General features: G+C 48.6%; 1 protein-coding gene across 2 annotated transcripts in view; it reads right to left on the minus strand.

Moving 5' to 3' along the window:
* Nucleotides 1–210: 210 nt before the first annotated feature.
* The window catches only part of IGSF11 (immunoglobulin superfamily member 11), a 107724-nt gene continuing 86139 nt past the window's right edge, over nucleotides 211–21795 (minus strand). For both annotated transcript variants that reach the window (XM_069785809.1, XM_069785810.1), the window contains exons 2-7: nucleotides 7254–7417; nucleotides 6152–6359; nucleotides 5193–5348; nucleotides 4059–4181; nucleotides 3677–3827; nucleotides 211–3027 (exon numbers count right to left, since the gene is read on the minus strand). In XM_069785809.1, the coding sequence (XP_069641910.1) occupies nucleotides 2577–3027; nucleotides 3677–3827; nucleotides 4059–4181; nucleotides 5193–5348; nucleotides 6152–6359; nucleotides 7254–7417 (1253 nt within the window). In that variant the 3' untranslated portion in view covers nucleotides 211–2576. The remainder of the gene's footprint in view (nucleotides 3028–3676; nucleotides 3828–4058; nucleotides 4182–5192; nucleotides 5349–6151; nucleotides 6360–7253; nucleotides 7418–21795) is intronic.

Below are 21795 nucleotides of genomic sequence, written 5' to 3' on the forward strand. Positions count from 1 at the left end.
TCAAGGGTAATGCGTCAGACTATTATGAATGAGAAAAACAAGGCTATAGGATCAGGGTTCACTACCAAACTGGCTGGCCTAAAAGCACGCAGGTCCTGGTTGCACGGTCGCTGCTTACTGCCAGTCATATCAAGGATGAATATAAACAGCCAAATTCATCGTAGTTACAGAAATAGGGGGTGGGGGGAAGTAGCAGCAGGCAGTAAGAAGTCCTTTTTTTATATGAATAAAGTTTTATTGAATTTTAGACAATTAGAAAGAACAAAGAAAGAGGAGCAAACAGTCTCATGGAGTGTAGGAACCAGAAGAACTCTCCCAGTAGAGGAGGGGGGCTGCTGAGGGCAGTGTTCCCCTAAATGTCACACAGGGGTTATACAAAAGCAGAGAGAAAGTGTCTGGGCTTTTCTTTGATTGTAGGTTCGGGTTTTTGTTTGGTTTTTTTTTTCCTCCCACATTAGTGTTTCTAAAGCTACTCTTCTTCCCCCGTCAGTCCTACCACCCAGCAGCAAAGCGAGCAGACAGGCAGGAAAGAGGACTGCTCCGGTGAAATGTGCGTACACACACAGAGCAACTGCTGCCTGCACTGCTGGGGGGGTTTGCACCCATTCTGGATGGAGTTGTGTAGAAGGGGAAGGGAGGGAGATTGGAATTTTTTTTTCTCCTTTTTCTTTTCTATTTTAAGCAAAGAAGGCACAAAATCTCAGCCAACCTTCAAACCTAGTGCTGCCTAGGAGCCCCCAACCTCCCCAAAAGCCAGTGTGTCCATGTAGGAACCCAGCCCTCACCTCTCCCCACCTCTTCCTCAGAGTCTGTGCTTGCATTTGAAAAGTACCGCTCAGGCAGAAGGCCCTGCACAAGGTTTGTGCACTGCTAGGGAAAATGAAGCCGTGCAGGGACAAGGAAAGCAGGGATGAGGAAGAGTCTGTTGGCTTAAACAGACCCTTTTTCCAATGTGAGACCTATGGAAAGTCACCTGCAACTCCCCACATTGCTTTTCCAAGAGCAGACCTGTGAGGGCTCTGGTGCTTTTTTGGAGGTGACCGCTGCCTTTGCGTGTGCAAGGGTTGGTGTTATGCAGGAGGGCCAAGACACCCATCCAGGCATAGCCCCTTTGAGCCAGTGCCCTCTAGGAGGGTAAGACACAACCCCTCAGTCCAGCCCTCCAAATGGCACCAGGTTCCTTCAGTGGTTTCAACTCTTGGCTTTGATTAAGGCTATTTAGTTGCAATAGAAAAAGGATAGGTGCCAGCCACAACCACCTCCCTGGCTGCGAGGAGATGGCAGAGCCACCGGCAGATGCCACCAGTACCCAGCCCTGGGACATTGAGGGAAGTAGGGGAGGCAGGGAGATAACACGTGGGCTTCCACAGGGTTACCCCCTCCATTAAGCCCCTACTTTCACTCTTTCTAAGGAAAGGGATTTGGAAACAAATCCTGCCAACCTCAGTGTCTGGGAAGTCTGCGTGCGTGGGAGAGTAGGAATGAAAACTGATGCCTCTATGTAAGGTCCCCAAGCCCAACACATGCCCTGCCACGCCGGCCAGCCCTGGATAGCCTGTTAAGGAAAACCCACCATGCAAACACCAAAGCTGTAGGGTTTGAAGCCACTTGCCCCGAAGCAGAGCAGCCCAGGGGCAGCAGGCTCCTCTGGACCTGCCTGCTGCTCTGCCACACTACCGTGTTTCCTCTCTGCCTCCTGAATAAACCCAGCAACACCCCAAAAAGCCCTACACCCTCACCCTGCACACAGCATCTCGGGCAATGGACAGCTGCGTCCTCCACAGCCACGAACAGGGCTCTGCCGGCACCCCGAACTAGTGCGGGGAAAAACACCCATCCTGAGTAAGACCTGTGTGTGTGTCTGCGTGCGTGTTGGGGTGGGGGAAAGAACTGCAAAAAATAACGACAAACTCTCCTTGGTCCATGCCCTCGCCCCAGCCATCCCCTCGGCCGGGCTGGTGGCTGTGCCTTCATCTCGCCCCTCCAGCCCGGCCCTGGCGCACTGCCCTCCTTCGTCTTTGAGGGGGCTGGGGCCGCCGTGTTGAGGCATCCCCTGCCTCAACACCCCTCCCGGCTCAGCCCTCCCTGCCCCGACGCAGGCTGTGATCCTCTTGGAAATAAAACAGCAACAACAAGGGGGGAAAAAAAAAAATAATATATATATATATATCTCCCCAAACCTCCCTGAAAGACCCAAATGGACGGAATCGACCCCCAACAAAACTGACAAGAAACAAAAGCAAAATTCCCCCCCCGCCCCAAGGTCAGGGCTGGGCGCACGTCCCAGCCGGGGCCCAGCAGCCGGGGAGCACGTCCCGACCCCCCTGCTCCCCCAAGCCTTGGCACATCTGCGGCATCCACCGGCGCGAGGAGCCCCAACAGCCAGGGTGGGGAGGGGATACGACATGGCCGATGCTGTCCCACCGGCCATCAGCGGCCTCGGAAGGGGAGGACGGGGGGGAGAGGCGAGTGTGTGTGTCCCCCGCCACCTCGCCGCCTTTCAGGAAGGAGTAGGGTCTCTTCGCCCCACCGGGTACGAGAGGCCCCTTTCTCGGCTCGTGGCCTCTGTCACGGCCCTACACGAGGGAACCGGCCCGACTCTGGGCCGGCACCATGACGGGGACAGCCCCAATCCTCTCCAGCGTGGCCTGGCTGACGGCGTAGGAGCGGGTGTGAGGCAGCCGCGGCTTCCTACTGACCGAGCCGTTGCTCCGGATCACCTCCTGAGGGGACGGCGCCGTGCTGGCCGTCACCACCAGCGTCTTAGGGGGAGCCGGGGACGGGTGGCCGCCGTTGGCGTAGACGGGGCGGGTGCTCGTGCTCCCCGAGCGGGAGAAAGGGGGCTGGTGGGCATCGTTGCTGTTGCTGAAGCGGGTGAAGGAGTCTGTGGCGTGGTTGGCTTTGGGGTCGTTCCAGTAGCGGCTGTTGTAGGTGTTGGAGGAGGTCAGCGTGTCGTTCTCCGATGAGGACGCGTCGGCGTGGAATGTCTTTGCGGCGGAGGAGCATTTGGGTGGCAGGTCATCCTCCCTGGGAAGGAGAGGGTGTGAGGGCACACGGAGGATGCTGCCCCGCTTGCCCAACGCTCCCCACCCCCGGCACACCCTGCTGGGGTCAATGCCATCAATTCAAGGTGAAGGACGGCACCAAAGTGAACCAGCATTGCTCCTTGGCCTGTTTGCTCATCCCTCTTTGCAGGACCCACCTCTATGCACATTAATTGCCTACTGCTGAGGCAAATGACCCATGCTCACGTGTCTAGGGGGCCAAAACCAGTGGTTGTCACAGCCACTAGTACTTTGCAGGCAGTCGGTATGGCTGTACAACCAATGAAGCTGACCCTCAGGGGAACTGTAGGAAGCTACCAGAGGGAAACACTGGCTGTAATACCAAAGAAGATCACAGTTGTATCTCCAGAACTTTGCAGCTATCACTGTCTGGTATTGTGGGTCGGGATTCCCACCACATCACTCTCCTACGGAGCTGACAACATCTAGGTCAAAGCTCTCAATAAAGGCAATACTGAAAACAAAATCTGTCGTCACTGTTCTTCATTTGCTCCCTCCATTTTCTGGACACATATGGATGAATATCTTCTCCTGGTCCAGGGGAACAGACCCAGGATGCTTTTGCTGGGCGATCAGAGGTCCCCTGCCACCAGCTTTCCCTGAACCCTTACCTTATCTCATTGGGAATCTCCTCCTCTTCTTCTTCTTTGTGTTTATTTTTCCAGTAAAACAGTGCCACGGCCACCAACACAATGCAGACGACGAGCACGACGGCGCCTGTGGCCACCGCTCCAGCGATCAGGCCGATACTCCGGGGGTGAGCTGTGGGGACGATTAAACAGAGAATAGAGAAGTAATCAGGGCTGGGCTGTGGCCAACCATGAGCATTTGAAGCTACCGTGGCTTGGGAGGAGGGAAAGGCAACGTCCCCATTCCAGGGCACAACGATCTTCTGATAGCGAGGCACATGGTGGCTCACAGCAACCATGGTTACACACTTTACTGTCACAAGACAGAAGCAGGCGGCCAAACCTCCCTTGGCAAAATACTTACGTGCAATGACTTGCAGGTCCAGAAGGCAAGTGCTGGTTCCAATGGCATTTGAAGCCACACATTGGTAAAGACCTGAGGACACAGTGCTGATATTTCGGAGGGTGACAGTGCCCTGGACTTGGTCTAGTCAGAGAGAAAAGAAGGATTTAAATCCCTCCCCCCCTTGAGGAAAACCGTGAAAAGGCAAAGTCAGCAAATACAGAATTTTGGTGTGAGACTCTTAAGAGAGAAATAAATTAGGAAATAACCTTGAGATGGAAGCATTGTGCGCGCACACACGCACACACGCAGAGACAAGATTAGGTCTTAAGGAGCTTACACTAGATGTTTCTTTTTCTTCTAATAGATGAATTTCCATAAATGAAGGCTTGGGACTCTCAGCATTGTGTGAGAGAAGGGAGGAAAGAAAAGATGTGCAAATACCTATATCAAGATCTACCCGCTAAATTCAATCCTGCCCTGCAGAACCCCTGCTCTCCCATCCCTGGGCTCCCCACCACCCGCTTGCCAATTGTCCTCATTCCTGAATCATGTAAAACTAGAATGCTTGTGTATTCTTAAAACACAGCAAGATAAAGGGCAAAAGTACAGCTATCACTACTTGGTCAGGACATCTAGACTAAGAAATCTTACGCATGGGACCTGGGGCTGGGCAATACCCAATCTGATCAGAGCCTTGCTTTTACACACATCTGAAAGGCAACTCTGGCAGTAACTTACTGGAGAACAGTGACCTCAGTGTGAGAAGCTGGCATTATTTTCCTGGGATGATTCTGCCTCCTTTCTCCCAGTTTCCAATCTATGAGCCTTTAATTTGGTTTAAAAGGCAGGTGAGTCAGCAGCTGAAATCCCCAGCCACATGCCAACATCTGGCAACCGTGTTCTCTCTCTCCCACTCAACCAGACCCTTGTTCCTCAATGAGGAACATGTTTCTGTACCAAAAAACCATGAAAATTTAAGTGGCCACTGGAGGGTACCTAGTCCACCATGGGCTCTAGGAATCTTCGTTCCAATAAAGTGACCATGCAAGTGATGGCAGACACTGAGTGAGCCATGCCACCTCTGGTGGCTCAGACAAAGGAAAGCACAGGCTGCCACCTGGGAAATAAGAGGATAATCAACAGAACGAGCACCTTGTGTGGCAGTTGGGGGCAACTTGGGAACATTGTCCAGTTTCTCCCAGAGGTATGTTGGCCGGGGGATGCCTTCTTCTGAGCTGCAGGTCAGTGTGATATCGCTGCCCACGTCCAGGGACCCCTGGATTCTGCAAAGCGGGGCAGAAGGAGGAACTGCGAGAGAAGAGGGGAAGGTGACAGCAGATCAGGAAATATGACCAAACAGTGGAGCTGTTTCTGCAGGCTCTTTCTGGACACGTGCTGCTGGGGAAAGTAAGGACGCTGGCATAAGCTGACAAGGGGACAAGAGGGATGCAGCAGACAAGAACCCATTAAGGTTTGGGGGGTGACAATTCACAAAGATTCCTGACCCACCAGCCCATCAGGGTTACAGAGTACTGCTGACTTTCACAGGACCCAGTTCTTTTAGATCCCTCCATAGAGAAAAAGAAGGTGAACATTTCTGTCTTTGAGGCAGCAAGGGTGGTGAGAGCTAACAGAGCTGCAGACAGAATTTGCTGTGGTTGGGTTTTGCTTTCATATCCCCCTAATGGCGCACACTCTGGAGTATTTAACATCCTAGGGAGCATCCAGTACTAATTGCTTTCATGAAAACGAAACAAAGATCTAAAGTCATTCTCTTCTTCTGTTGCTATGCACAAAACTCTTATGGTCCCTTCAGCTCTCCAGGCTGCCCTTGTACTTTAGTTATGCTTCTTTGCAACTCCGCATCACAACGCTGCCACAAAAGCTTTCTCTCCACCGTATTTTAAAACTCCATTATATGTTACCTGGACATGAAGGCTACGTGCCCTACAAGCTCCCACAATATCCACAAGGCAGCCCATCCCTCACCACACAATGTCCATGGGCTCTAATGCATATGCTACCATATTGCTGTGCTATCATACTATCATACACAGAGGATCCCCTTGTCCCTGTTCCTCCCCTCTCCCCCACAATACCAATAAACACACCCAAGACAGTAAGTCCAATGACTCCAATATTCCTGACGCCTCGGTCGGGAAGATTGTTGACCAAACACTGGTACGTGCCAGTATCCGATAGCTGAGTGTTGTTGATGAAGATGGAGGCACTGGTGGTTGGCATTGTCACAGCAAATCCTACTCGCCCATAGAACTGGGGTGCACCACCAAAGATCTGACCCCCTTGGTAGAGAATAACCTGGAAAAGAAAGGAAGGATCAAACAACGCTCTGCAGGAGCTGAGCAAGGAGGAAGAACAGCAAGCAAAACATGAGCTTCCAGAGCCAAAAGGACCAGTTCCTAAAAGACCTCTAAATAACCAGACCTCAATATGCGGTTGTCCCAGGCAGACCCATCCTAGCAGAGGTGTTTTCTTTAAAAGAGGAACACACTCTGTAGCCTATTTTATGTCAATAAAAACGTTCATGAAGGTAACAGAGCAGATAGATACCCAAGTCTTCTGTTCTCACAACTGAATACCAAAAGTGATGGGGGCAGTGTGACCCAAGACCAATGCATTTCAAAGCAAGGACATTCTTCTGCTGTCAGAGTATGTGGGCAAAAACGAGGCCAGCAGATCTCAGGTTGTAATTCTTGTACCCACCATGATAGACTCTCATTTGCTAATGTTCACGAGAATGGACTTTCATAAGCAACAGACAGTGAAAAAGCAAGAAGGGAAGTAAAAGGGGACACGAGTCTATGCGAGGCCATATGTTATGGCACATTTTACATAGATTTCACAGGTTTAAGCCTGCAGCTGCTCCCAGGTCCTCCAAATCTCATATCCAGTGCACCAAAACCTGCATTACATCTCCTGCGCCCTTTTGAACACACAAACCACCAGAGGTCCAGGGCAGCAATACAGTACCACATACACCTGCCCCCATTGCACATCCAGCCAAAGACACAACGTGCATCAGTTAACAAAGCACTGAAGATCCAGAGGGCATGTTCAGCAATGAAGGGACGTTGAAGTTCTGGGACAACCAGCGACTCAGCATTGTAAAGGGTCTACATCCAGATTAGCGAGAAAAGGGTGAGGAAAAGGAAAGACCCAAAGAAATACATGCTCCAGTAGGAAAGGACCTACCTGTTGAGGCTGGTTGGCATTAGAAAGAGGAATGACCATCCAGATGACATTAAGGTTAGTGAGAGCAGCGTTAGTGGTGAAGGTGCAGGGCAATACTGCTGTCTGGCCTCGGGCAACCTGGATACTCCCTGAACTGACTGACACCTCCAGAGGACACACCAGACCTGGAAAGAGAAGGACACCCAGTTCAAGCATTTCAAGAGAAGGACACCCAGTTCAAGCACTGCAGGTGGCCCCATACACCTGCAGGTCATGACAGCAGCATCCTGTTGTTACACAATTGTACCTTACCAATTACTTCGGGCTAAAAAGAATTATATTCCTCCCTCAACAGATCAGGCTGCCCTCACGCAGACCTTTTTCACAGGCAAATGCAGATAGGTGGCCCTTTTAAGTGAGACTACTCTAGTTTCTGAGCCTTTCAAAACAACAGGTTTTGTCTGGTGATGGGGAAAAGAGCCGTAAGAGCAGCCAAGCTGTGTCTAAGAGATAATAAAATATGTTTTAAGCTCATCAATCTTAACGATACCAAACATTGTTGAAACAGAAGAGGAAACTGCATTTTAAAAGTCTTCACCTTCAAGGGGTAAAAAGAGAGAAACACAGTTCTCCCCACACTTCTACACCTCATAGTCCAGCATGAGCGGAAACCTTTCAGTGCTATTTTTAATTTACAGGATTAAAAATCTAAAACTTTTCCAGTCCAGGTACTTCTATCTAGCTGGTGAACAATGCCTACTGATAATGGAGGGTCTCAACAAATCTCATTTATTTTCCAGCATTTCCACCATCCACTTTGCATCCCACACAGGCTGGACAGGGCTCAAAGCCTGACAAGCCCCAGCTTCCCAGCGCAGCACCTCAAGGTTGCAGTTTTTAGACTGCAAGTCACACAGGGAAATCTCTCCATTCCTACTGCCAAAATCTTGTCAAATGAAACTAACCAAGGAGTCACCACCACCATTTTGAGTAGCACTAAAATTCTTTAAACCATTTTCCCCACAAAATCAAAATATTGACTACAAAAAACATCTCTCTATATGACAGCTCACTATCTTCTTGTTCAAAGCATGTGGGAGGCTGCTGAAGAAGGTACAGAATTTTGAAGCTCCAAGGCAATATCAGAATATTCCTAGCACCCAGGTGTAGTCTGTGGTCCACCCCCTTCTCTTGCTGACTCCAGGAAGGGCTGCCAGCACGGTTTCTATTTTCTGCCAAGAGACACCGGTTTGCTGAAGGTAAGATGATTCGTAAGAACAGGTTTTTATTTGAACTACAAAGAAATAGAACTGGCTAATTTCTGAGAAAAAGGTGAGTGGTCTCTCGCATGCTTGTCTGCTGGGATCCTTCCCAGCCTACCTGATGGAGAGATGGGGTGCTCAGAGCCTGGGAGTGCTGAGTTTCAGATGCTACAGATCCAAAGTTTCTAGCACCTCAACAGCCTATGATGAGTTCCTGGGTTTGGACTGACTACTCTGGAGCTGCAATACCCCAGGACCTTGCAAATCCTCAGCAACCTCCTCTGGACTTCCATTCCCTCCTCCATATCTTCCACCTCCAAAGCCCCAGGTATTTCAGAGAGGCTCAGAAGTGCTGCAGAACAGAGCCAGACAAAATGTCATTTTAATCTCTCCAAGTGAAATTCATGAGTTTCTTACTTAACAGAAAAAAAACCCCAAGTCTGACTTTCCTCACAAGCCTGGAACATACTTAAAAATATGGAACATTTTGGAAATTCCTAGGGAAACATTTCATCTCTGGTGCTAACATCTCAGAGAATTAGGTGCCTGGATGAGGAACAGCTGATGAAAGCTTAATCCATCAATCTCCTATGCAGGGCTGTCAGTAGCAAGTGGAAGTAAATAATTTGAAGAGCCAGTAATAAGCATCACCTTTATTACAAGGCATCTGCCTTCCAGTTGTATCTGTGGTCAACAGACTGGGAATGGTTTTGGAAACCTCATTTGCCTATGGCTGGCCAGGCAGTGGCTGTACCCCAAAACCCAGAAGTAATCCATGTCAACTTTGGAGATGTCTCTTACTGAATATGACCCTGACAAGGGATTGTCTTTTCTGTAGGTCTAACTTTGAAGGCTACCTTGCCATGACTACTCATCCAGTCTAGCATCATCCATGTGCTAAACAGTGTGCAGGGAGTCACAAAAATTTGGACATTTATTGGATTAACCTTTCTCTTCAACATGGTGCAGAAAGATCTTCTGCCATGTTCAGCTTAGATTTAATGAGACATTCTCCATCAGAGGAAAACCAACTACTCATCTGATTTGGAACAGCAACACATGTTCTTCAGCCCCATTCCTTGTGCCCTCCAAGAAAAAGCCACACATTCAAACTCTTGTCATTCAGAAAACATAATACTTAAGTGTATTCACTAACATTCACTAAGTGTATTCACTAACAACAACTTTACTGGAAAAGTTGGAGTTTACAGTTTGCATTGCAGGGTTAGTAACATCAATCACTCAATCATCAAGATGATGTGATTTTCATACCTAACCACCCTCTTACTATTCCTAATATTTACTATTAGTTGATTGTAAACATCCTGCAGAATAATAAAAACACTAAAATAGAACATGCATAATTTCTTCACTGTAAAAATAATTTTCAATACATTTGAGAATTTCCCAATCTACTTATGAACAATTTAAAAAAGGAAAGAAAACACATAATATTCCCTTTGCTATGCCAGTACCCCAGTCTCACCCTGCAGCACCCCACAGGCCCCATAATCTCCTCCCCCTTTCAAGGCACCACAGCATCCCTTTTAATTTGAAACCCATGGAGTGGGATTTTTTTTTTTTTTTTTGGAGGGGCAGGTGGTACTACAGAAGAGCTGACGTTCCCATCCATTTCTTTTGCCAAGGGGAGCTGCTTTGAACCTGGCACATAAGATGAGCACCCCCCGACTCACCATGCTGTCCTGTCTCTCTTGTTAAACCCATGGGCAAGCCAGCTCCTCAGACTTGCCGTTGCCTCATGCATCCCAAGGTCTGTCGGCTGCTCTTTGGCCCGGGATGCGTACAAGGCAGGTGGCACTTAAAGACAAGGACTCATTTTGTTAAGCTAAGTGGCACCTGCAGGGCTACAGCTGAGGAAAACACACACAACTGCTTCTGACAAGTAAGCTGGAACAAGGCGACAGGAGGGTCAGGAGACCAAACGTAGGCAAAGTCCTCTTCCACCACCGTAAACAGGGAGGTAGGCTGGTGTGTTAACACGGCATTACTACAACGTGACTCCTCTCCCAGGGAGACAGCTGAAAGAGCAAAGATCAAATCCTCTTCAGAAGCTACAGCATCTTTCTTTGTATCTCAGACTAGTAGACAATTAACACACTTAGACGTGCACTTGCCCATCTATGCAAGTATCTACGTGACCGCATCCTTCCACACCGATACTCATGGCCCAAAACACAGGTGGATGCACACAAAGACACATAGACTTATAAACCTTATACACTTATATACACTTATATGCCCAGGAAGACACCTAGTAGGAAAACTCAACCAAACGATACGTATTTAAACTTTTCAAAATTAGGAGTTGCAAAAATGTGGCTTTGCATTAATGCAAAAGGAGGGAGGCAGGGGAGAGAGGGAGGAAGAGATGCCAAATTTAGCATATCTATTGGGATAAGGATTTTTCAATGCTGCCTAAGGAATGAGGACTTGAATTCCCTTGGGTAGATATAAATGCAAATATAGATATATGCACACACATACGGCAGAGTCTACTAAGTCGAATTACACATAAGAGGTCAGAAAAAACAAGCAAAGGATGTTGCAAAGGGTGTCCTTTTGCAAAAGTACACAATCCGGATCTTTTCTAAGCACTCGGAGAAGTTTAATGACTTGTGAGAGACAATAAGAATCGATCACCACCAAATCATCTCTTAGAATTGGATTACAATGGCCATTACACCCTCTCTTGTATATGTAGTCTCCTCCTTAGTAATTAAGCATCCCCGTAAGCAGCGTGCCTGGAGGAAGAGCAGGGTACACCACTGTCAGCAGAAAGAGGAACGGGCCCTTCCTGTACGTAGGACACTTTGATCTTAGCTTGATTCAGCAAACGGCTTTCTCCTTTGATCCTGATGCAGCAAGCTCCCATCACTAATTAGAACGGATGCTCCATTTTTTTGCCCCCTATCAGGGAACCAGCCAGCAGAGCAATGTTTTGGCTACAAAGGCTCTTTTAGAGTTTCTTCATATTTCCAGGACCAAGTAATTATCCTGGCAACAAATCACTCTGATTTCACTTTTGATGGCTCGCCGCTGCTTTTCCAAGTAGCACACTCAGCTCCCAACCCTGCATCCATGAAGGGGTCCACGTGGCTAGTTCATACAGCGTGACACAACTGCGTGGATCCCAGTCCCGCAACCAGCGTTTGCCTCTCCACTGGGTATCAGGAGGAGGCAGATGCTGCCACATGTTTGCTACCTGCCCTACGAGGGTTGCAAGCCTGAGAGGCTTCAGAATATACCAGATGCAGCAAAGCTGAAAGACATGGGCACATCTTAGCGCTTTGATTCATACTGAGTTGACTGAAAATGTTCCCAGATCCCGCTCGCTGCCACACCTCTCTGCCAGAGATCACCAGCGAGACCAACAAATTACCTTGGCTGACAGCCCCCTGAGTGCAATGAGGACTTCCACCACCATCACTTCGCATCAAGAGACCAGCTTATAACACGAACAGCCGACACACAATCACCAGTCCGTATCACCATGATGACAGATGGTCACAGACCACAGGGACCTCAGAGGCCGTGCCTTCAGGAATCACCGTGGTCACGCTGTTGAAGATGCACTAACGGCACATCCTTCTCCACTGTTGGATCCTCCCCGGCACCTGGTTTTTAGAGGCAACCATGCTCAGCGAGATATTTGGGTATCACTTAGCTGGGTTGCAGTATAGTGCACTGAGAGGGTCTTCCCCCACTGTATTTAGCTTAGGAGTATCGATCTCCCAGAACCACAGAAAAATAGACGTTTCTTTGGAGAGTCATTCATACCGTGAAAGTCCAGCTCCTGCCCTCCCTCACCTTCTGGAGGACACTCTCTACTTTGCACGTACCCCCCAAAACCGTCAGCAAGTCAGCAGCATTTGGCACTTGCTAGCAGCAACCTCCTGATACGCAAACGGCGTGGGAGGCTGGGCTAGCATGACTTTGCATACGCAGAGGCCAGAGTACAGGTTCACTCTGCAGTGCTGGCAAGCCAGGGAAGCAAATGGCCAGGGGAGAAAGGAGGCAGGGAGGTGTGAAAGGGATGAAAAATACCTCAGCTGTGTGCATTCTGCATCTCCAGACCTCAAGGGAAAACATGCAGAAATGTGCGTGGCTGGGGGGGTAAATAAAAATAAAGCTTCAAGCTGTACCAGCTTGCATCCGAAACGCAGGGAACGGCTCCCCCCACCCCCAGTCCCAGCGCAATTAGCAATCCTATTGGCACGTGCTGGGGAAGGCGCCTTTGGCAGTGTGACATTTTGGGTCCCTCGTTAGAGAGGCAAAGATGAGGTCGCTCAAAAGTTTCAAGAACGGGGTAGGAACACAATGTTCGATCTGGCAACTGCAGGCAACAGAGGGAAAAACCGCAGAGCAGTCTTTTTCCTGAGATGAAAGGAAAACACGAGTCGCTGTGCCTTTGGCCTGACTCGTATCTCTGAGTCTGGGACCAAAACTGCCTTCTGTGCTAAAGAAGAGAAATGTCTCCCACCCCAAATGAGCTGCGGTACATTGCCAACCCAACATGCTGAGCAGCAGCAAAACCTACAGCCCAGCAAGGAGTGACTCACAGCTGGAGAAGACAGCAGCAGATGCAGGGAGTGCTTCTGCCACAGGACCTGCTACTGCAGCAACCATTCAAAAGCCCCCGAAGGAGCCTGACTTGCAGTTGCAAGCACTGATAACATTGAAGTTATCCAGCACGGTATGACAGCATCCAAACAGGCTGCTCAACAAGCTGTCTGAATACTGGTCTTGCCCGTTCACGCCAGGGACTGAGCATCCTCCTGTCATTCTAGATGTGCTACACTTGCTAGTTCAGAATCTATCTAATCAAAAGCAATATTTATCCAGCCTAGTGTCTGGAGGCAGCTTGCAGTAGACTCCAACCTGCTTGTGGAACCAGCATCACCAAGCATTCCAATGGAGCACAGATCTGAGTTAATGCCCAGCTAGGCTAAATTATTTCCAGTTCACTAAGGAAATTCTACCATGGAAAAACTTCCAGCCTCCAAAGTCATTCTGCAGGGCAGGCATTTGGGACAGACGCACACTCTCATAGCAGACTGTACCCTGGGGCCAATGTGTCCTAGCACAAACTTTCCTGGGGAGGATGCTTGGCAGAGACCTCCTTGGAACAATTATACTGGGAGCTATGGTGAGAAGGGAGGGCTCCACCACACTGTAGCACTTCTCCCAGCTCACAGCAAGGAGAAGGCAAACTCTGCTCCAGAGACATCTATGGGGTGATTGCCTCCGTGCCCCAGTTTGTGGGCACATGTTACACAGGTGTTACAGGGAGCCTCCCCAGAGAGCCTGCAGGGCATACTGAGGACACCCAAGAAAATGTCATGCTTCTGCCAGAAAAGAGGGACAGAGACTTTCTAGCATGGCTCCTCCTCAAGACACAATCAACGCTGCCTAAGCCACTCCCAACAGAAGTTTCTCTAATTTAGTCTTTAAAGCCACAGATGACGTCTGTACTGTGCAGCACAGTGTAGCAGCCTGGTCCAGTACTCGGCAGCCCCCGCTTTTTTGTAATTCCCAGAGCTCTCAGCACTGGTGCCTCTGGGTCTCTGCCCTTCCCTCTCTGCATCCCGGCCATGGAAGTCACACTTGCCAACCCTGTCCCTTCCCCTCGCCCTGTCCAGCTCTTTCTGCACTATCCCTATCACAACGACGGGCAAGTACACAGCTCAGGACTAAAAAGAGAGGTTGCAGCTAGACAGAGTTTAGCCGTTTTGTTCTCTGAAACAGCTGCATCAAACTTTGAATATCTCACACACCAGATGGAGAATTTATTGGGAGTAAGCCCGTTCCCTTTATTTGAACAGGGACAATATCCCGAATCAGACTCATGCTAGCTCTTTCTGGCTCACAGGTCTAGCAGTGGGATAGTAACCTGACAGTGTATAAGGCAAAATAATTTCCAATTCTTTCCTTCCTCTATTTGCTGGCTTTGCAGGTCAGAGTGGAACAAACAGCAGGAAAACTATCACATCTAGGATGGATTTAGAGCAAGTTCTCCGTAACACAGGTGTTAAACCTACACTGACACTAACTTTTCCTCTGGGGTGTATACAGTGTTGCTCTCGCTGTTAAATGCAGGTCAAAAGCCAAGTTAACCTCTAAGCACCTTTATCCCTGGAGAATTCATTAACACAACTGGTGGTATCTAGTTAGCCTTCCAGCACGGAGCCTCCCAAGTAAATAGATCCATTTTACCACACTCAGGATTGCTGCCCACCCTGTAGGATATGCGGGCTAGCAGACACTAATCCAGGGAGAAAACACAATGTCAGGGTCTTGAACTTGAGCCCTGCAGCATTTCTTGCCAAGAACTAGACCAGCTGATCAGGGGCATTAGCTACCTGTAAATCTGTGCTGATCACACCTCCCCTTCTCCCTTACCATCTATAACCTCATCTGAACTAGACAGAAAGCTAACAGCGAAACTTCCCGCTCTGCTCTGGCCTCAGCTGTTGGCCTGGTGAATAGCGGTCATTACCACCCCTGCCATCGTCCCTTTTAGAAATAGGTCTTTCTCTGCAGGCCAGCTGCGAGGAGGATTTCAAACAACTGTCTGATTGAGATGACATGGAGCACATCTCCCTGCCCCTGACCTCCCCAACCTGCAGCCGCAGAGGGGATGAAAACTGGACTTTAAGACCAAAAAAAGGCAGGAAAGCTTTCAGCTAGACATACTTCAAGAATGGTGTCAGTTCCCTCCCTCGTCCTTGTCAGAGGAGCTGGACTAGCTCTTGCGGGGGTAGAAAAGTGGCTCTCAAGACACAGTGAGGAATTTGATTCCTTCCCCATTAGTGGCACAGACTCCCTGGGTCCTGCTGAGCAAGTCAGTCAGCTCCAGGTATCCTCAGAGGCTCCCAATTAGTCCCTATCAATTGCTCAGGTTTAGACCTCAAGGGTTTGATTTGCTGAACTGCTGAGCAGTCAAACCTGCTGGGGAAATCAAGAGGGGCTGTGCTCTTCATGGAGCAGGGATCCATTATGTTAAGCTCTCCGTGTAGCCTGAACGATGGTCTTCCAACAGGTCTTAAAGCTTGTGTTTAATTAGTCACAGTCTTGAAATGCAAAAGAGGTTTTTGAACTGTGGGAAAAGCATAGTGTCAGGGCAGCTTGCTAACACGTACAAAGTGGGAACAAGAACCCAAGTCTGGTTTACAGATGCCGTGGTGATAGCAGGGCCAGAGCCCAATGACCCAAACGGTCCTTTCCAATTCTGGACTCCTGCTGTGCTCCCAGTACTGGCTTCTCTTCTGTGTCTCTATCCAGCCTGGCTGAAGCTGCCAGGAGAGCTGCCTTCTTCGCAGCTCCTGCTAGCTGGGATGGTTGCCTTGCATCTCTGCTGTCTCGGATGCAGCATGCATGCAAGTTAGAGATAGAAAAACAACTGCATTGTATTATAGCAAGATTATAAAAATAGGAAGGGACATTGATAGGAACAAAAATAGCATCTACAATGACATTAGCTAGGATAAAACTAATCAATCGCTGTGCTCTGGGGCATGCGTTAATCCCCTCTCCATGGTATAGTGTTGCACAATTAGGTACATTATGGAAAGTTTAACGCTTCCCTCTGATGCATGCGGCGCTGGCTGGAAACAGAGACTGCTGCGATCTGAGCTGGCAGTCCTTGAATTCACAGCATTTGCAGAGGACTCGAGGAGCAGCTGCACTACTGAGGTTGGGCGATTTTTTGCTTTGGCAGATGAGCAAGACCAGAGCGGACCCAGAGGGGATCAGGAACTCCCTCAAGTGCTCACTCATTGCTCCCCTGAATTGAAAGAGGGAAGGGGTGGGTAAACCTAATTCAGCCCATTCTGTGGGACCATTTGGTGTCAAACTTTGCCCATTCCTGGCTGTGCCCGGCACTGGAGTCGTCAATGACTCATCCCCCCAGGACTCAGGTGGGCAAATCACTGGCATGCAATCTGTCTACAGAAGATGGCTGAAGGCCACAATGAGGCAGCATACTAGAGGTACAAACTGGGTGATGTGTCCTTGCAACAGGGTGCCAGTCAATTCTTTCCCTTCTAAGGTCCTCCAGAGATGCTTGAAGCACCATTTTCCAAATCACAGGTGCAGGCAAGGAGGAAAGTTTAGCTGGGTACAGAAAGGTATCTCCCCATTCTTTGCCTTCTACAAAGCTGAGACTAGCAAACACAGTCTCTCCTCCTTCACCCCTAGTCCTGTGATAGATCGGCTCTGGGGAATCCTGCTGCAGTAACTTAAGACGTTGTCATCCTCTGCTGCTTGCCTTGTCGCTCAGCACGAGGTTATTGCCCCAAAACCTGCAAAAGCAGAAAGGAAGCTGTGCCTCCATCTCACAGCCAGGTGCTAATTAGCATAACCTGCAGAAGAAGGTGTAAGGACAGGCTAACTTGCTTTGCTGTGAAAGGGGAAAGCTGCATTGCAGACGTGCTGTCCTGTTCTGCTCACTGCTACAGCGGAGGCATCATCCAACAGTAATGAATGTCTAGGAGCAGGAACATTTTAAATAACCATGGCCAGTTACTTTAGCTGAAGTGACTTGGGAATGAAAGCTTATCAAATGTTCATGCAAGCATATTTAAGGTGGGAAGATCAGCTTGAGTTTGCAAAGAGCCTGCAACAACAGCTTGGAGCTGCAGACTTTCCCGTTCATCTAGCTCAGATGCCAACATAAACGTCCCACATCCCTCCTTTTAATTTTCTTACTGCTTGTCACAGCACATCAGAAAGGAAAATGAACCTTTTACAGTAAAGAGTTGTATCTGTGTTTCCTAAAAGAGGGAAAAGGCATAGAGTTGACTGAGAGCCACGAAGGCATACATTGGCTTCATTTTCCTGAAGCAGGTTGCAAAACCTCACAGGAGCCAGCTCTTGACATTTGGGAAGCACCACCATGGCCAGCCACTGTCTCTGAAAGCATCCTCAAGCATCCCCATGGGTATCTGTAACCACACCTGAAGCCAGCTGAGCCCACAACATACAAAGTACAGGATGAGGCTGCATAGGATGAGATGAGAGCTGTATGTAACTTGCTTACCCCAGAGCAGGAGGCTAATTAGAGGTCTTCCCAGGATCTAAAAGCAAAAATAGGCTCGAGTTCCAACCACCTCCCCCCCTCCCATTTCTTTGCTAGTATTCTCCCAGCACAGCCCACTCAGCAGAGATGTGTCACGCTGCAGATCAGTGCCAAGTGCTGGCAACAGCATGTGACATTGCTGACACAGCAAAGTTGCCTCCTTCGAGAGAAGTTATCCACTGGTGCCTCTGCAAGAGAAATGTATCTGCTCCCAAGACTGGGGAACAGAGAGTCAGGGTTAGGAAGCTGAAATTAAAACAGGTCGGCAAAGCTCTACTAAGACACTCACTCCTATTTTCTGTTTGCCGAGCCATAAAAAATACATTAACGGCCCAGCAGCTTTGTAAATGATTTATGGTCAAAAGAATAAATTTCTTCCTTCTCTCCTGGTAAAAAAAAAAAAAAAAAAAAAAGCGCAACATAGTGATAAACTGCTTAATAAGGGAAAACAACTCGAGGCTTAAATATGTTCAATGGTATATTGAGTGGGAAGGACAGAGCCCATAAGGAATAAGATTAAAGCCCAGTAAGGGGAGCTGGCACAGAGGAAGGCAGGATGAACGAGTGGGCAGGCTGGAATGTACGACTTGTGTGTGGTGGGAAGGGCAGGACCGCGGGGTGCAGCTGCGTGGGAAAAGAGGTGGGGATGGGGGAAAGAGAAGTGGCTCATCAGTGACTTTTAACACAGAATGCATCAAGAGATATGCGTTCTGCATATCCCTCCACCTCCTGCCCCCATTATGAGAAAAATGCCATTGAACCACAGACTGCAAACTCACACACAGGTGGCTTTTTCACCTACCTTGACACTACCATCATTAGGGCTAACTCCAGCGCAAATAGCCCCAACCTACGATTCAACTACTGTTCAACTACTTTTACCCAAAGCACCAAGAGCTATGTCCATCCTCCCCCAAAAAGGAGGAAGAGAAAAGGCGATGGACAGAAAAAAGACAGCGCCTGCCCTATTAGGCACAGGCTGGGTGAAGATGCAGGGACGCGCTGCTGCGTGGCACTCTCACTGCAGACACCACTGACATCCCTGGGAGTCCTCCAGGAACCTCAGTTGGCCGCGTGAAACCCAGGCCTTGCTGCTGCTGCTACGTCTTCCAGAAATGATGAGGCAGCAAGATAAGAGGAACACGATGCATCCACCCACCCAAATGTCGATGGACTTCACCACAAACAGTAGGGCAGCCATGCACACAGGGCTGCACGTATGACACAAAGCCACTGAAGTCAACGAGGAGGGCTCCAAGGAGCTGGGATTTCCTATGTGAGAAAGATTCCCTGCAACGGGGAGAGAGAAGGCTGGGCCAGACCTACATCAGGCTAGAGAGGGGCTGAGGGCAGCCCCGGGAGGGAGACGCTGGGGGAGAGGAATGAGGGGCTGCAGTGGCAGCGTGGGAGCTGGGATGGGGGTTAACGAAGTGCTGGGGACCATGGATAGTGGGGTTTGAGGATAGCAAGTAACTCCCCAAGAAATGGCCCCATGTCTCCAAGGCAAATGCAGGGGAGCTCCCCCAATGCTTCCTAGGGTACCCACCTTCCCCCATTACCAGGATATTCCAGCACCATCATCAGCCCATGGTCGGTTATGATGGCCTGTGGGAGGTTATGATGGGCTGGTCTCTCAACAAAGGGGTGACTAAGACAAAACAAAATAAAATTAAATAATTTAAAATAAAAGGAACGCCTGAAGAGACAGAAACTAGCCGTTTCTGAGAAAAAAAGTTTTCATTTACAGATTGAGAAGTCAGGAAGGACTGTCACCAGGGTGAGTATCAGATTCTTAAAGGATCTGGTCCAGCTACCCACAACTTTCAGCTGAGGGAACATCAACAAGTTGGCTATCTGCTTTCCACCCCAGTTTTGTGTCTCCTGTATGAAACGTTCTCATCCTACGGAGCACACAAGCTTTGCAAGTGAAAAGACATTTGGCAGATGTTCTTTGGTGTCCGCCACGCCTTTGAGCTCCCCTAAAAATTTTCCTGCTCTGCGATTCGGCTGCGAGTCCTACTTCACCTACGCTGCCGCCTGCATGGCCAGCAGAACGCCCACACGGAGCTGGGGCCACCCGGCTGGACGCCGATGCCCTGGCTGATTTGATATGTCCTAGCAACTCCACTAAAGGCAGTTAAGTCACTGGAAATACACTCGATGTTTAAAAATTAAGCACATGTTTAAGTATCTTGCCAAATCAGGGCTTAAAGGTCTAATCACATTTGCATCCATTTTGATAACAAAACTCCTGTGGTCCACGGTATGAGAGAGAGTCTTTAAGTGAGAACAGGCACAACCACAGAGAAACTTCCCTGTCTCATACATGATGCTGAAAACAAGCCTGATAAAAGCACAAAAGCGTAACTTTCAGTCTCCAAAAGCAGTCAGATTGAAGCTAGCTTTCATGGGGATGTTCAAAGGCATTAGACTTCCATATCTTAAACTTTGTTAATCCCAAACTACTTTGGATGTAAAATTATTAAAATTATTAGAAGCAAACAAACAGTAAAGAAACAAAGGCGGCAAGCTCTTTTTCATTTAAATTTAAAAGAAAGGAAAACCCAAATTTGTCTTCTGATCTGGCAAATGTCAGGTCAGTAATTGAATGTTTCAGATTATGAGTTGAGCTGTCTGAAAGGGGTTGTAAAAGGACAATTTTCCACTGGGAAAAAAAGGGTTTTCATTAAAATCAAAATAGGTTGTAAGAATATCAACTTTGATGACATTTTCAGTGAGTGAAGACAAAATGAATTGCTTCAACTTTCCCATTTAATTATGGTAATATTGGCATACTTCAGTTCAATAAGGTAAAAACACTTTATTTCAATCCATTTAAACTTTTGCCATATATTTAGATATTACATAAATTCTAACTTCGTATAATTTTATTCAGTAATGGTACAGTGTTATATGCGCACACATACTTAATATGCTATGGCCTTTCAACATCACGTGAGCAGTATCTTTTCCCAATGGAAATTTCCCCTGATTTTTGTTCCATCCACTAAAAAATCTGGACTCTCCCTGTGATGTGAAACGAAGCAGAGAGGATACGTTAGGACTCCCCTGGAATAGATAACCAGTTTGTTACCAGCTTTAGCTCCAAACAACTCCAGCCCGATCTTCTCGTGGGATCACCCAGAGTTCAGGAGCTGTAGGTTTCCATGTGAAGTTTGGTCCTGTTGTTGTTCAAGTGGCCAGCGTCAGGCACAGTCCACACATGAGCCACAGGAACACATCCATTTAAGCATTTTGCTGTCCTTTCCCTGAATAAGACTCTCTCCCTGCTCCCCATCCTCAGGGAGCACCGCCTTCCCCACCTCCCTGTCCTGTATAAATCAATTCCCCACTCTCCAGCCATTTGGGCTTATCATTCCCACGTTGCATGGGGGGAAGCAGGACCAATACATAAAACGTGCGCAGCCAGATTAATGCAAATCTGCTGTCCGTCTGCTGCGTGCCCTTTTGACGTGCGGGTCTGTGACAGCACAGGGTGCAAAGGTACCCAGGGTTGAGTCATCTGCAGCTCTAAGCGTCCAAGCTGGGATCCCTGGGCCTGACTTGTCACAAATGCTGAGCATCCTCATCAACAGCTGGTCCCAGCCCTCCTGCTCTCCAGTCGGGTACCCAGCATCGTGCTGGAAAAGCTCAAGTGCAGAAGGTTGCACTAAAGTATGTAAAGAAAGTAGCTCTAAAATATGCTAGCAGGTAAGGCACCGGGGCAATGCAGAGGGTCTCCATTTTGCAGGAGGAGGAGGAGGAAGAAAACCAAGATGGAGAGAGGGTATAACTCACCTAAACACCACGCAGCAGGTCAATGGTGAGACAAGAATAGGACTTTGGTACCTGATTCATGGGCCTTGCTCTGCCTATTAATCACGGTCCCCACCACTGTGCCAAGTATTAGTATTGATTTCAAATTAACGCACGCATTTCTCATCAAGGAGAAAAAAAAAAATAACCAAGAAGGTTCACTACCTTCAGCTCTGTTGGAGGCCAAAGTGATTGTAAGAGCAAACGTTTTCTGCAAGAGGCTCTGCCCCAAAGCGCTCCAGGCTGGGAGGCACGCAGCAGCACCCTCAAGAAGTGTCAGATGCTCACAAAATGCTCCAAACCTCTTAAGGAGATTTTCAAAAACACAAAGTATGGTCATAACATGCCTGAAACACAGGAAAGAGGGTTTGTGAATGCAGCTGCTGCT

Source organism: Haliaeetus albicilla, chromosome 6, assembly GCF_947461875.1.
Source record: "Haliaeetus albicilla chromosome 6, bHalAlb1.1, whole genome shotgun sequence".
Taxonomy (NCBI): domain Eukaryota; kingdom Metazoa; phylum Chordata; class Aves; order Accipitriformes; family Accipitridae; genus Haliaeetus; species Haliaeetus albicilla.